Here is a 16,007-nt window from a genome sequence, read left to right as displayed (position 1 = left end):
ACACGTTATGTTCTTGTTCCCGGAGCTGTAAGAAGAACCCAGAAGTAAAACATTTTTAGGACATTGGCTGGGTTGATGGAGCTGGCAGTCCTGGGGGGTGGCTGGACCTGATGAGGGTGATGGGATACCAAGGTAGCTTAACCTGCAAACCTGCAAACTGAGAATGGCTGCCCTGCTCTGCCTCCTGTGTGTCATAAATCGTGTTCATTATGTTTCTCCTGAGCTGCAACTGTAGAGCTCTGTCCTTTATGTTTCTCAACTCTGAGGCTACTTGTTGGCCAAACAGCTCCTCAGAATCTGCATTAGATCCTGAAAGTGTGTTCTGGACCTGCTGAAGCAGTTTGGCCATCTCAATGCTGTGCTCTGCTGATTTTGGTGTAGGTTTTTGCACTCTAGGTCTTTTAACAGGCCGACCTGTGGACTGTGTGGCCGATGGATTGTTTTCCTTTTCCTGGCTCACTGAAACTGGGCTAGTGGTGTTTGAAGAACTAAGGACATCTGCTTCAATTCCCACAGTAGACTGATCCTCATCTCACTCCTCTGTTGCACCTGTTTCGTCTAACTCTGTGCCAAGCTGTAGGAAACAGTACAGAAAGCAGACAGAGGGAAAGTGTTTGCACAGAAATGTAGATCTTAACAGTATTGGTTAAGTCAGATAATAATTTCAAACTGTATACTTTGTAGAATTTATTTGACTAAAAACATTTTTAACTGAGAATTTTCTTGGACTTTGACATTATTCCCATCATTTCCCAACAAATATCTCTTCATAAGGTGTGTGTGTGCATGTGCTTAAACAACTTTGTTGTTTATGTATATTTGAAGAGTTCAGATTCTAAACCCTCTAAGTACATTTGTGATGAATATACAACATACAGTTTCAATCCGAAACTCAGAAATTGTTTCATTAACAGAGAAAAGCAGTCATGCACAATAGATGAAAGTATTCAAGTACAATTAAAAATGTCCTTTAAACTTTCAGGGACTTTACTCCAAAATTATTATTTCTGCTCATGTGCTGTGTTGCACTTCTTGTAGCTGAAACTGTGGCAAAACCTTCAGATTAAGTTTTATTGTCAAACACAGACAAGTCAGCCAGTGATGAGAAACACATGATGCATTTAAAGTTTCTGTTCAACTGTAAAATATTCTCTGTAATGTAAATTGTTCTGCTCTCTGACAAACCATCAGAGGTGCAGCACGTGTATCATTTGGTGTTTGAAGCAGAAACAAAAGCAAAGAGTTAAAGGAAGACACATTTGAAGAAGAAGGAAAATGAAAACAAGACGTCACTGAGCAACAACCTGACAGAACGAGAGCCAACAGTTTACTATCAGAACTGAGGCTGATCATTAACAGGGAGCAGCAGGTAACAAGGTCATCAGCAGTGGAGGAAAGTATGGAAGTAATACTCAGCTTTGAAGATACTCGAGTATCTTAGCTGCAGGTCTGGAACAATGGTTTTATTTCCTTTCCCATAGGAAATAAATCTACTTTGTACTTTACTCTTTTCTTTTTAATGTAAAGGGTCTAAACAGTACTTGTACACTGTGGAAATCCCATAAGAACGTCTCCTGAACTCTGAAAAATAACAAAACAAAGACTAAAAGGAGGTCATGGGTGCTGATGATGATGATGATGAAGAGGAGGAGTAGCATGCATTTAAAAAGTGACTGATGTCCTAGAATACAACAGAACAGTGTCTCTACAAACTTATGAAAACATGACAGTCTTGCATTAGTTTGTATTCTTATGATTTCAAAAAACGAGGGAAAAATCTCCTTGAAATCCACAATTCCTTTTTGTTATTTCTTAGTGTGTGACGTATTTTATTGCCTTTATGATTGGTGCAAACAGTTTCCTGATTCATAATGGAAATAGATTTTAGACACAGGAGGAACACGCAGTGATCAGCAGGAGCAGCTTGGAGTCCAGTCTTCTTCACACTGAGGAGGGACATATATGCAGGAACAGTTGTCATAACTGTTACAACCACCAGATGGCGAAAGAGTCCCACTGCAACTTTAAGCCATGAAGGATGTGTCTTGATGTTTGCTTGTGATAAATCTGCTTTATGTGAGTCTTTTTCAGAAAGTAACAGTAATATGTCTGATTATATGTCTTTAATCAGTAAAGTCTCGCTTTGCTAGAAATAAATAAATAATAAAATTGTAAACATGCAGCTGTATGTTAGAAGTCAAAGGGTCCTTAAGTCTTCTGTAAATTGACGGGGATCAAATGAAGGACACAAGTATCTGTTCTTACTCTAATAAATGCTGCTTTAATATCCAACAGACTATTTTCCTTCCTCATCAGCAGTAAACAGCTCGACTCCGTCTGTGCATTTGTGTCCTCCATACTTGTTCACACAGACATCTCAGGCTTGATGCCACGATGCAGTGTAGAAACCTGACAACCCTCTGACTCATGTTCAAATGTTCAAGGACATTTCTCAGGATCATGTATGACCCCTTTTTGACATTTGGACTTTCATTAATAATATTTGTGTTTCTGAGTCATTTTTGTGGAGACTTCTGTCCAACGTAGTGTCCAAATGAAGCCTGAAGCTTTTCTTCAGCCTCTTGTCAGATGGTCAGCAACAAAACTCTGTTCCAACCAATGTCTGATAAGAGATGAGACACAGCAGCTGACCAAATGATCATTTCATGCTGAAGAGATCCTCAGACAGAATTAAATACATACATAAACACAGCCTGGTGCCAATAACACAGCTAATGACACTGCTGTATCACTGGCTTTACTGATTAAAGACCATATCTGAAGGAAATCTTTGAACACAACAGAAAGTGACCTTTTAAACCTGTAACACTGATGCTGCATTCAAGGACCATTACAAACATCTGAAAGGACTTAAGAACATGAAGAAAATGTGACTTGTTTCTCTGTAATGAAGCTGTTTTAGTGAAGAAAGTTGAAAGGTCACAGAGCGACTGCTGAATCTTCTGCTCTAAACATGAACTCTGAACTTTGTGATGCTTCAGGAGGAAAACTGCTTCAGTTATTCTCTCAGATTAGTTTCATATTTTCTGCATCAGATTTGAGTGAGATCCTGGAATGAAGACAGAAGAAAAGACTTTGTTCAAAGTTTGATTTATAGTCAAACCTTCCAGTTTATTCACACAATAAAACATCAACACAATATATGAATTCATTCATTAAAATCACAGTTTTTCCTCATTTGTTTGATGATTTTGACAAAAACAAACACAAACACACACACATGGTCTGCCATACTCATAAAGAGAAATGTCGACATTTTTCAATACAAATATTCCAGAAACATTTAGAGGATAGAGAAGTTTACATTTTCATGTGGAGAAATATTTTAGTAAATCAAAATGATGATGAGCAGTGATAGCCTCCATAAACAGTCACAGGAAAGATCTCCTTTAAAAACTCAGAAACATCAAGAGAAGAACTAGAAGATGTGGAGGTACCACCCATAATGTTTGACTGACAGCTGATCTCTGTGCAGAAATGATGGAGAGAAAATAAAATGAAACTAAAATACAGATTTAAACCCACAATATGAAAGACTTCAGTCTATTTCACTTTAATCAACTCAGCAGTGGCTCCATATTCATAAACCCAAAGTCCAGCATAGAGCGGCTGAGTGAATGTGGTCTGGACTCTGTGGAGGAGAGTCATGGTTTCAGAGACACTGTAGAAGGACAAAATACCTGCTCTGTGATCCAGGTACACTCCTACTCTGGAGGAACGAGGACCTGAGACACGAGTTTGGATGTTGTTGTACCGAAATGTATAACTGTTGTTGTCACAATCTAATGACCAAGATTCATCATTACATCCAAAAACACATTGACACCCATATCCTTTTCTGCTGATATTCTTGTATGCGACTGCTACATAAACTCTTCCCCCTCTCCACTCCACCTCCCAGTAACAACGTCCAGTCAGACTCTCTCTACTCAGGACCTGTTTATATGCAGTGAATCTGTCTGGATGATCAGAATAAGACTGTTTTTGATTCACTGCTGTTGCTTTTCTGTTCCCCTCTGATAATAACAGCCATGCGTTTGCTGTATTTGGATCCAGTGTGATTTCACATGAATATTTTAAGAATCCAGCTCTGATCTTTGGCTTTGACAGTAAAACATCCACTTCAGTGACTGTCAGTGAGATGTTTGTCCATTCCTCTCTCAGAATGTCCTGTAGTTTATCTCTGACCTCTGACACAGCTGCTGTCACATCCTCAAAGTAGCTCAGAGGACGGATATTGATGCTGGATGAGTCTGTAGACTCACTGAGTGCTGACAGTGAGGGGTAGTTGTGTAGAAACTGGATGTGATCCTCTGTGTGTGAGAGCTGCTTCAGCTCAGCATCTTTCCTCTTCAGCTCAGTGATCTCCTGCTCCAGCTTCTCCTCAAGCTCTTTGACTCGACTCACTTCAGTTTCCTGCTGGGATCTGATCTGCTGCTTCACATCAGAGCTTCTTTTCTGGATGAGATGGATCAGCTCAGTGAAGATCTTCTCACTGTGCTCCACTGTTTGATCAGCAGACTGATTGATGGCCTCCACCTCCTGTTGAAGCAGCTTCACATCTTTCTCTCTGTCCTGGATTCTCTGCTGGATGTTTTGTCGACTCACCTCCAGCTCTCTCTGCCTCTCAGTCCTTTCTGCTGCAGCTGAGACTGTGTCGTGGCCTTTATGTTCATCCACAGAGCAGAGATAACAGATATTCTGCTGATCAGTACGGCAGAACATCTTCATCACCTCATCATGACGAGAGCAGATGTTCTCCTGGAGCTTCTTGGAGGGCTCCACCAGTTTGTGTTTCTTGAATGTAGGTGAATCATAATGAGGCTGAAGGTGTTTTTCACAGTAAGATGCCAGACAGACTAAACAGGACTTGAAGGCTTTCATTTTTTTCCCAGTGCAAACATCACAGGCCACATCTTCAGGTCCAGCATAGCAGTGATCAGCAGGAGCAGCTTGGAGTCCAGTCTTCTTCAGCTCCTCCACTAAATCTGCTAACATGGTGTTTTTCTCCAGGACAGGCCTCGGTGTGAAAGTCTGTCTGCACTGAGGGCAGCTGTAGATTTTCTTCTTTTCCTCTTCATCCCAGAAGCTTTTAATACAGTTCATGCAGTAGCTGTGTCCACAGGGAATAGCCACCGGATCCTTCAGTAGATCCAAACAGACTGAACAGCAGAATTTTGTTTGGTCCATTTGATTCATGTGCTGTGCCGTTTCACCGTCTCTCAGTGACTGTCAGACAGTTTGACTTCCTCTGAACAGAAACAACCTCTGTGCTCTGAAGGGAAACAGATCTCTGCTCTTGTTCACCTCCTACAGGAAATGAGGCTCACCAGCAACTGCATTTACACCATGTTGTTTAGACCCATCCTGATACAGACACATCTGTGAAGGGGAGGTACTAAAGAAATGTCCTGACAGAGTGACCAAGAGCCAGGGTGTGGTATGTTTACAACAAAGTATTAGAGCCTCCTTAAGAAAAACAATATTATTGATAGGTTTATAGCATAAACCTATTCGCTGGAACGTTCAAGACAATTCTACTACACAGCAAAAGCATTGAACACCAAGCAGAGCTCTTTGATCTCCTGCACGATGCAAAGAATTATGGCAAGCGCCGTTCCTTGGCCTGAACACAGTCCGCTCCCTCGTAACACTGCTCTTTTTTTGAGGTTACATGCATATGCATAGGTTCATTAACATATTAGTCTTACATCGATATAAATGCAACCAGAGAGTACCATGTGTGTGTGTGTGTGTGTGCGGGGGTGAAGGGGGGGGGGGGGGGGGGGGGGGGGTGAAGATGTGACCCCATAAACGACCCCCCTAATCCTTTCTGGAAGTCCAGCAGTTCATCTAAATAAAAGGCACTTAGACTAAAACAGATATACTTGTGTTTGCTATACCATAAAACAATAAAAGAAGGTACGATCTCTTCCCGTGACCCCAGGATGTGAATGTGTATGCCAGAACACTCTGGAAGGCACACAGAGTATTTACAGACTGCTAAGGATCAAACCTCTATTAATATGCAATTGATTATAAAACTCTAAGTGTCACACAGTGGAAAATTGTGTTTTGTATATTTTGTTTAGGACTGCACTGTGTTGGTGCACAGTGTCAATTTTAGTTGCATGATCTTATTGTAATAATTTTTATTGCATGATTTTATTCCATATTTATACTGTGTGTTTTGTGTTGTTGTACAGTGTTCTTTTTTTATTCCACTGTGGACAGATAATTGCGTGCACCTGTGAGGTGGGGGCGTGCCCCCGAGGTGGCCTATTGGCCGCCAAACGGACTTAAGGGAGATGGTGAGCGCAAAGACGAGAGGAGGCAGTTTTCTCACTTATGATCAATGATATTTTTAAAGATGTGTCTGGTAGTTATGGTAAATCACTTTTTGCTGACGATGGAGCATTATGGGTGAGGGGGAAGAATGTTGACCATCTCGTCCAGAAACTTCAAGAGGGGATAGGTAAAGTAGAAAGGTGGGGTGTGGAATGGGGTTTTAAATTTTCTGTTGAGAAAACTAAAGTAATGTTTTTCACAAATAAAAAAATTGGGGGAAATACACACTTATACTTGTATGGGAAAGAGTTAGAAAGGGTGGTGTCACGGTTCTGGCTCCGTTGGACCCAGTATTTTGAGTTTATTATGCTTTGGTTTATTTTGCATCTGGGATTGTTTTATTGTTCTCTTGTTGTGGTTATGATGATGTCTATTATTAGAGTTTCATGTTTCTGTTTATTTGTGATTAGGATTTGTGTTCTCATGTTTTGTGTGGGTTTAGTGCCAGGTGTCATTTTCTGTCTGTCTCTCAGTGTCGAGTCTGCGTCTTTGTGTTGGGTTCATGTTTCCTGTTTTATTGTGAAAGTCTTTGTCTTATGTTAGTGTGTGAAGCTTGGTTCCCCTGTCTCGTCAGCCCTGATCTCTCCCAGCTGTGTCTCCCTTCTGTTGCCGTTCCCTCATTACTACCCTGTGTATTTAAGCCCTGTGTTTTCCTCAACCCAGTGTCGCGTCGTACCATCAGACCATGCCTGTGTGTTCCCGGTTCTCAGTGTTCGTGTCTTGTTCATGTTTTGTGCTTTGCCAGCAATAAAGCTGTGGTTTTCTGTTGAAATCTGGTTTTACGAGTCCTGCGTTTGGATCCTCTCCTCTGCCTGCCGCACACAGAGCCCTGACAGAACGACGCGACCAGTATGGATCCAGCGGACTCACATTTTGCCTCCAAGGGAGAGAATCTCGCGCACCTATGGGATTACTGTTGGAGGATAGCCCACGCAGCGAGCCCCGACAAGAGGCTGTTGGAGGTAGTATTTTTTGATAATTTTTTGTCGTCCACTGCCTCGACTATCAGTTTTCTGAATATAAATGGACTCAAACACATAATAACAGCTCTAAGAGCGAGGCTAAATTTCGAACTGTTTGGCATGGGCGGCCCAGGGAAAGAGGATTCAGTTGTTCTCCTGGAGGCCCTCGCCACTTGGTGCTCTCAACAACAGCAGCATTTTTTGCCAAGGTTTATCGCCAAATCGTTTGATCCGTCCTTAAAGAAGAAATGCAACCCTCGCCATCATCACCCAACCACACTTACATTCTCTCCTGTAGTACGGACTGGTGTAGCTTTCATTTCCACACCTTCAGCTCAGCTAGCTGCCCAGCAGCCACCTGTAGCTCAGTGTCCAGTGTTCCCTGCTCAGCAGCCACCTGTAGCTCAGTGTCCAGTGTTCCCTGCTCAGCAGCCACCTGTAGCTCAGTGTCCAGTGTTCCCTGCTCAGCAGCCACCTGTAGCTCAGTGTCCAGTGTTCCCTGCTCAGCAGCCACCTGTAGCTCAGTGTCCAGTGTTCCCTGCTCAGCAGCCACCTGGAGCTCAGTGTCCAGTGTTCCCTGCTCAGCAGCCACCGGTTGCTCGGTCACCACCTCCACCACATTCAGCTCCGCTACCCATAGCTCAGTCATTTCCACAATCAGACTTACTACAAACTTTGTTACAGTCCATAACCCAGTCAGTAGCTCAGTTAGTGGAGGAATCATTAGCTTTGTCAACTGCTCGGTCAGCCACTCATCTTCACCCTCAGCCGGGGGTCCCAATTGCCTCTGGCCCTGCATCTGCTCCAGCTGGAGGGCCCGAGGAGCCCGTCCAGCCTCATGTCTCCTCAGCTGGGGGTTCGGGTGAACCCAGCCAGCCTCAAGTGTTGTCAGCTGGGGGTTCGGGAGAACCCAGCCAGCCTCTAGTGTCGTCAGCTGGAGGGCCCGAGGAGCCCGTCCAGCCTCATGTCTCCTCAGCTGGGGGTTCGGGTGAACCCAGCCAGCCTCAAGTGTCGTCAGCTGGGGGTTCGGGTGAACCCAGCCAGCCTCAAGTGTCGTCAGCTGGAGGGCCCGAGGAGCCCGTCCAGCCTCATGTCTCCTCAGCTGGGGGTTCGGGTGAACCCAGCCAGCCTCAAGTGTTGTCAGCTGGGGGTTCGGGAGAACCCAGCCAGCCTCTAGTGTCGTCAGCTGGAGGGCCCGAGGAGCCCGTCCAGCCTCATGTCTCCTCAGCTGGGGGTTCGGGTGAACCCAGCCAGCCTCAAGTGTCGTCAGCTGGGGGTTCGGGTAAACCCAGCCAGCCTCAAGTGTCGTCAGCTGGAGGGCCCGAGGAGCCCGTCCAGCCTCATGTCTCCTCAGCTGGGGGTTCGGGTGAACCCAGCCAGCCTCAAGTGTCGTCAGCTGGGGGTTCGGGAGAACCCAGCCAGCCTCTAGTGTCGTCAGCTGGAGGGCCCGAGGAGCCCGTCCAGCCTCAAGTGTCGTCAGCTGGGGGTTCAGGAGAACCCAGCCAGCCTCTAGTGTCGTCAGCTGGAGGGCCCGAGGAGCCCGTCCAGCCTTATGCCACGTCTGCTGGTGGGTCCGAGGAGCCCACCCAGCACCACACCTCGTTAGCTGAGGGTCCTGGAGGACCCAGACAGCACATCCGCCCGTCTGCTGGTGGTCCGGGGAGGGCTGTTCAGCCATCACCTGCTAAATCATCCCCCGCGACACCTACATCCTCGCCTGCAGCATCATCATCTCCGCCTGCAGCATCATCATCGCCGCCTGCAGCATCATCATCGCCGCCTGCAGCATCATCATCGCCGCCTGCAGCCGCAGCTTCATCCACGCCTGCAGCCGCAGCTTCATCCACGCCTGCAGCCGCCTCGCTGCCGTCAGGTTCCGCAGCCGTCAGGTTCCGCAGCCGTCAGGTTCCGCAGCCGTCTCGCTGCCGTCAGGTTCCGCAGCCGTCTCGCTGCCGTCAGGTTCCGCAGCCGTCTCGCCTTCGCCTGGTCCAGCTTCTGCTCCGCCTTCGCCTGGTCCAGCTTCTGCTCCGCCTACGCCTGGTCCAGCTTCTGCTCCGCCAAAGTCTGGCCCTGCGGTTGCCACGCCGTCTTGGAACCTGACCCGTCCTGTTCCGCCTCGCCTCTGCCGGCCGTTTTCCAGGCCTCTAATTGGGCATCATGGCCGTCGAGGCCGGCCTCCTGAGAGGGATCGTCGCCACTGCTGGCATCGCAGCCGACCTCCGGATCTGCTCAGTGGCCGCCACTGCCTTCCACGTGGCCGGCCTCCAGAACTGTTTGCCCGTCGCTGCCGTGTGCACGGTCGGCCTCCAGAACTGTTTGCCCGTCGCTGCCATGTGCACGGTCGGCCTCCAGAACTGTTTGCCCGTCGCCGCCATTGCCGTGTGCACGGCCGGCCCCCTGAACTGTCTTGGTCCTTGTGTTGTCAACCTCCGGGTCGACCCCCTGACTTTGCTGTGGACTCATGAATAGCCTTGTTTTGTGTTGACCTGTGTTCTTGTGTTTTTTGGTCTGTTCGTGGACTCTTGAGCTTTAGTTTGGTTTCCTTTCTTGATGTGTTTTCCTGTGTTCTGGACTCTTCTGCTCCTTCTGCTCCCTGTCAGAGCCCTGACAGGTGGATTGTTTTCGTTTTATGGGTGTGGTTTTTGACAAGAGATTAACTTGGAAACACCACATAGAGCACATTGTGGGGAAAAGTAAAAAGGTTCTTAATATTTTGAGGTGTTTAGCGGGACTGACATGGGGTGCTAATTTTGCTGCACTTAAGAGTATTTATCTCACGTTGATTCGATCAAGATTGGATTATGGGTGTGTGGTATATGAATCAGCGGCTGAGACTTCCTTGAAAAAGCTGGATGTAATTCAAGCTCGAGCACTGAGACTTTGCTTAGGGGCAGTTAAAACAACACCAGTATGTGCTCTACAAGTGGAATTGGGAGAAATGCCGCTGTATATTAGAAGGCAACAGCTGTTGGTTAATTATTGGATAAATTTGAAAGGTCATGACGAAAACCATCCTGTTAAGAAAGTGTTAGGGACTTGTTGGGAAAGAGCAAAGGTTTTTAAAAATAGTTTTGGGTGGGTTGGGGATGATAGAGCAAGAACTTTTAAAGTGTATGACAAAGACTTCAATCAGACAGTGTTGTGGCCTTTATGACCCATATGGACATTGAAGTGTATTGACGTAGACAGATCATTAACGGACACTAAAAAGAGATAAGTGACCACAGATATTTGTCAAAAATTCTATAACAGATTGGACAGCAAATACAGTGACTTTTTACAGGTTTATACAGATGGGTCAAAAGATCCTAAGACTGAAGCGACTAGTGTAGCAGTGGTAATTCCGGAGTTAAATATCAAGATTGCGAAAAGGACATCAAATCGTCTGGGTGTATATGCAGTTGAATTGTATGCCATACTGCTGGCTCTAGAATGGGTGGAAGACAGCAGAGTCTCCAAAGTACTGATATGCAGTGATTCATTGTCCGCATTATTAAGTATTGAACAAGGATACACAACTACCCATCAGCAAATTCTGTATGACATTCTTTTTGTTCATCATAGACTGTCTGACCAAAATAAACGTGTGGTAATAATGTGGACTCCGGCTCATGTGGGTATTTTGGGTAATGAAAGCGCAGATAGGTTGGCCAAAGCAGCTGTTAAAAGAGTCGACATAGATGTAAAGTTACCATTGTCAAAATCTGAAGGGAAAAGTGTAGTTTGGACAGAAAGTAAGAACTTCTGGCAAATGGCATGGGATAATGAAACAAAAGGGAGACATTTATATAGGGTGCAAAACTCGGTAGAAGCTAAGAGGAGTAGCGGATTAAAGAGACGAGAGGAGGTTGAATACGGACGGGCCACTGCTTTTTAAATGGTACTCTTTTTAGGATAGGAAAACATCCGACTGGGTTGTGTGATGGGTGCACTGATATGGAGACGGTTGAGCATGTACTCCTTAGTTGTAGGAAGTATGCAAGTCACAGGAGGGTGATGTGGGGTGAAATGAGTGGTGTAAGGGGCCTTACATTTGAACAACTGGTTAATAAGTCAAGTCATGGTGAAGGGAAAGTGGTGGTTTTTCGTTTTTTGAGAAATACTGGTCTCATCAAGAGGATCTGAGGATTAAGGAGTGACGGACGGTTAACAGCCAGGAGATGGCAGTAATGCAACAGTTTTGGATGCAAGCTGCCGTTAAACTTGACTGAAGAAGAAGAAGACGAGAGGAGAGACACACGAACAGCGAAGAGCAGGAACCCGAACGTGTGGTGCAGACGAGCACATGTATAGAAGGACCGGCCTGCCTGTGAGGCGTCGCGAGACTTCCGGCGATCCAGTTCCGACGGACAGAATAGTAACACCGGGAGGCGATGTGTGAAATCCACAGAAGGCAGAGGGGACGCCTCTGCCTGTATCAGGGTCGGGCTATGAGGGAAGCCGTGTGCGGATGCGGAGAGTGGCTGGACTGCACGGCCATGCACTGCCAGGTGGGGATAGGAGCCTCCTCCCTGGCCTTCTGCTGGCGAGATTTCCCCATCCCGGAAGAGGAGCCCCTTTCTGTCTCTTTCAGCTAAGGAACATTTGCCCGCGCATGTGTGGCTGGACAATGGGAATAGAGGACTCTGGGGGGGAAGTTTTTATCATATTAAAAGGACATTCATTTAGCTTTGATTTTTTTTTTTTTTTTTGTCTGTCCCATTTGGATCTTTAGCCATCAGAATTGTTGTCTGAAGACCAACAAGGATACCAAATGGATTTATTTTGCCAAATGGATCATCATGGCATTGAAGTATTGGTCCATTTGATCAAACTTTGTTGTTATTATTTATTTTATTTTCAGTTGTTACAGATGGGACAGACATGATTGGGGGATAGGAAAGGGAGAAAGAAAGAGAGGAAGGAAAAGAAAAACAGAAGGGGAAAGGGACAGTGAGAAAGGGCACTTACAAAGACAAAGAGAGAAAAAAATCTCCTGGATCCCCTGTTGAGAGAAAAAGAAGAGAAAACAAGCAAAAACAAAACAAAACAAAGCAACATACTAAACACAACACCATCACGTTAATCTAGCTAAGTGTGAACAGCAGTAAATACTAAATATTGAATGTTGTTGTGCAGCACGCAGGACAGACATCGCACAATGTGCTTTGAAGTAGCAGCTAAGAAAGGTGTAGTTTATGTCTACGAACAGTGAACACATGGTGTGCACACCTGTGTGGATCAGCGCGCTTGTATACAAAAGGTTTCCCCATGTAATGGTCTGCTAGAGGGTGTGGAGGGCCATAGCCCCGTCCCCCAGGGCATGAAGCAGGCATGGAGGAGATCCAGGCTCCAGACATCCAGAGGCCCCAGAGTGTGGGAGTCCAAGGAGTACCACCGGAGGGGCATCCGTGCCACCCTCCTGGGAAGGGCTGGGGAGATCCCCAGACGAGGGGTCACCCAGTAGCCACGGAGCAGAAGCCAGAGGGGGCTGCACCGGCGTGCCCGCCAGCTCTGCCGGCAGCCAGCTGTGCCAGAGTGAAACCGAGTCGCAGGCCCCGAGGCCGGAGGCCCGAGGGCCCCCTTTGCCCCGGATGAGGCCTGACCGAGCGACAGGCACCAGGCCCCGCCAAGTAGTAGTGTGAGCTGGTGCATACCTGAGCGCCCAGCCCCGGACACCAAGAACCACCAATGCACCAACCCCTGAGGGCATCAGTTACCGGCAGGGAGTGTGGTGAGGGGAGATAGGCCTCCACACTTTGGAGGGCCTGGGAGTTCCCGGGGAGGTGGAGTCTAAGACCCGACCTGACATATAGACACAGATAAGCAGGCACACACAGACACAAACATGCTTTCCCACCCTCATGCACACATATACAAACACTCAGCACTCACCCGACGTAGGGATAGACATACATGGACATGTACACACAATCATACTCCCCAAACATACTCTATACCCCGGGTCCAGGTACCCTCGCCCCCAGAGGGGGAAACGGCACCCAGACCCAAGAGATGTGACCCTTTCCCCCGGGGTGGAGGCAAGCAGACCGCCCCAGGGTCCGCAGCAGCAGGGAGGCCAATCGGACAGCCAACACCTCCTCCCAGCCCCCCGCCCCGATGGCTAGTAGAGAACGGGGGTGTGTGAAGACCCCATACCTCCCTCCTCCCGCACATGTGTAGTGTTGCTGCGTGTTGTTCTAAAGTGCATTTAAAACAAGGGAGGGCATGGTGCTGCTGCCAGAGAGCAGCAGGTGTTAGCACGCCCATCCCGAGAACCCCAAGGTCTACATGGATTTAAAATTGAGAGGTGGGACACCGGCGCCAGAGGTAGGTTTGAATACACAGACCGTCCACTGGACGCCGTTAACGTGGTCACCCTCAAGGCCCTATATATGTGTGTGTGTGTTATGAAAGAGTGAATAATGTGGATGTCTAAGTTGTGGAATAAAATTGAGGCACAGGTGGCCAGAAGGGGACAGAAGGGGGGGGGATGCCTCCCCTGCACCCTGGTGACACACCCGCACCCCAAGGCCCTACCTGTGTGGGTGGGTGTGGTGGAGCGGGAAGAGGGAGGCAGCCGGGGATGGGGAGGAAAAGAAGGGAGGGGCAAGATGCCCCTCCTTAGGGCCAGCTCCCCCGCTGACCCCAGTAGGCACCCCCGTCCTCTGGTACCCACCAAGGCAAGGGAGCCCAGGCCCATCCAGACCGGGCCTACGGCAGCAGCACCGCCAAGCCCCACAGGACCTGGGGAAGCCCACCCTACCCCACCGCAGAGGAAACTGTACCCACCCCAACATTCAATCATCTCCAGACTACACAAGACAACAGACACCCAGGTTAGGTTTGTTCTCCACCTCTCCTGTGTCTCTCCCCCACCTGCAGAGTGGACTTCTGCAAGGATGGAACAACCTCCCTGCCAGTTGAAGAGCCCTCCAGTAGGCCGATGCACCAGAGGCCCCCTGCGCCAGGGCTGAGCCCCCTTGCACCCACCCGCCCACAACCCCGGCGACACACCGACGAGGACCGATGCTTTGATTTTTTTATTGTATTGTGGCGAGCTCAGACAAGGAGGAGACAGAGGTTTCGTTCGGTCTTGCTTCCCGCCGTGTTAGCCAGGGAGCACAGCCGTTTATTCGCAGTTTTGGGGGACACTGCCGCGAGCCAACTGCCACCAGCATCCCCTGCTGCTGGAGTGGGCGGGTGGTACGGTGAGAGCCTGTCCTGGCCCGGCATGCGGATCCGGTACACCACTTCTGTTAGCCGCCCCACGACTTCCGCCGGCCCTTGCCAGCGACCGGACAGCCTGGGGGACACTCCTCTCTTGCGAACCGGGCAGTACACCCAAACCTTGTCGCCAGGCACGAAAGCTCCCCCAAGGCACCTGGTGTCGCAGGCTCTTTTCTGTCGTACTCCGGCGCTGACCTGGGCCTGGCGGGTGTAGTCATGAATAACTCGAGGCCGCTCCCTCAGCCTCCTGTAGCAGTCCCTGGCCACCGACACACGCCGGTTCCCTGCTTTTGACCGCACTGGAGGGCCAGAGTCTCTGTACCAAGAGTGATAGCCAGCTTCGCTGATCAAGGCCGATGATGCACTGTTCTTGGATGTCAGCAAGCCAGAAGTCGTGCACCAGCTCCAGATCCTTCACTCGGATCCGCAGCGGTTTCTTCCCCCGCATGTCAGTTCTCTCCCCCGTCACTGTCATCAGCTGGGTGTCGGTGGGTGACCAACCCATCACAAGCGGCCCGGATGTTCCAGGAAACACACCAGGTCGTATTAGGGAAATGGTGGACCCCGTGTCCACCAGGTCCTGGCAGGGCTGGTCCTCAACACAGCAGCTCAGGTAGAGTCCCTTGAGGTGCCCGACTAGGCCCGCCACCGTGCATCGTTCATGGAGGGGGGCAGGAAGCTGGAGCGGTGGTCCCCTCGCTGTACCGCACCCCCTCTCATCCCCCTGAGGCCACATAGTTCTGGCCTTTGGGGCGGGCGCCCGGCAGTCGCGCGCCACGTGACCAGGCTCATCGCACCGGAAGCAGCGGTCGGTCGGTCGACGGGGACGCCTCCAGGGCACCGAGGGCTGCAGCTGGCATACCTCCGGGACCTCCCCCTCCCTGTCGTAGTCTTCGGCTCTGATTTGAGGGTAGTTTGGGGGGGGCACCTGCTGGTTAGGTGGTGAGGTGAGCACCAGCTCGGCCCTTTCAGCCTCAAGGAGCGCCTCACGGAGAGTCTGAGGCATGTCCAGGCGGACGTGTTGGCGTAGTCGCTCTGGAAAAAGTCCTCGCAGGAAAGCATGCAGGCTAAGCTCCTCACGGGCTGCTGTTGGGAACTCTGGGTAGCCACGACGAGCATACAGCAACACATCCGCTGCAAAGGTGCCCAGGCTCTCCCCCGGCCTACGGCTCCAGTTGGTCAGCTGCTCCCTGCTCTGATCAGTGGAGTGCCACTGCCCAAATCGCCTCTCGAGTGCTATGGTGAAGGCCTGGAGCTCATGCTGCTCTGACGGGGCTAGGTCATGGAGTACCTGCAGTGCATCTCCTTCCAATGCTAGCGCTAGGTGTGTAGCAGCCTCTTCGTCGCTCCAGCCATTATGCCTCGCGGCTAGCCGTACTTGTGAGAGGTAGGGCTCTAGCGGGGTTAGCCCGTTGTATTTCGGTACCTTAGCTGGCGTTGCAGGCATCACTGCTCGCTGTCGGGGGC

The 16,007-nt window shown here is 49.0% G+C and overlaps 1 protein-coding gene across 1 annotated transcript; it reads right to left on the bottom strand.

The window, feature by feature from the left end:
• Positions 1–3,325: 3,325 nt before the first annotated feature.
• LOC134616271 (tripartite motif-containing protein 16-like) lies at positions 3,326–5,241 on the bottom strand. Its single transcript, XM_063461006.1, has one exon. It carries the CDS (start codon positions 5,218–5,220, stop codon positions 3,565–3,567), a length of 1,656 nt encoding a protein of 551 aa, XP_063317076.1. The 5' UTR covers positions 5,221–5,241; the 3' UTR covers positions 3,326–3,564.
• Between the last annotated feature and the right edge of the window lie 10,766 nt (positions 5,242–16,007).

Source organism: Pelmatolapia mariae, linkage group LG18 (genome assembly GCF_036321145.2).
Source record: "Pelmatolapia mariae isolate MD_Pm_ZW linkage group LG18, Pm_UMD_F_2, whole genome shotgun sequence".
In the NCBI taxonomy this organism is placed as follows: Eukaryota; Metazoa; Chordata; class Actinopteri; order Cichliformes; family Cichlidae; genus Pelmatolapia; species Pelmatolapia mariae.
This window is presented reverse-complemented; position numbering and strand designations above follow the sequence as displayed.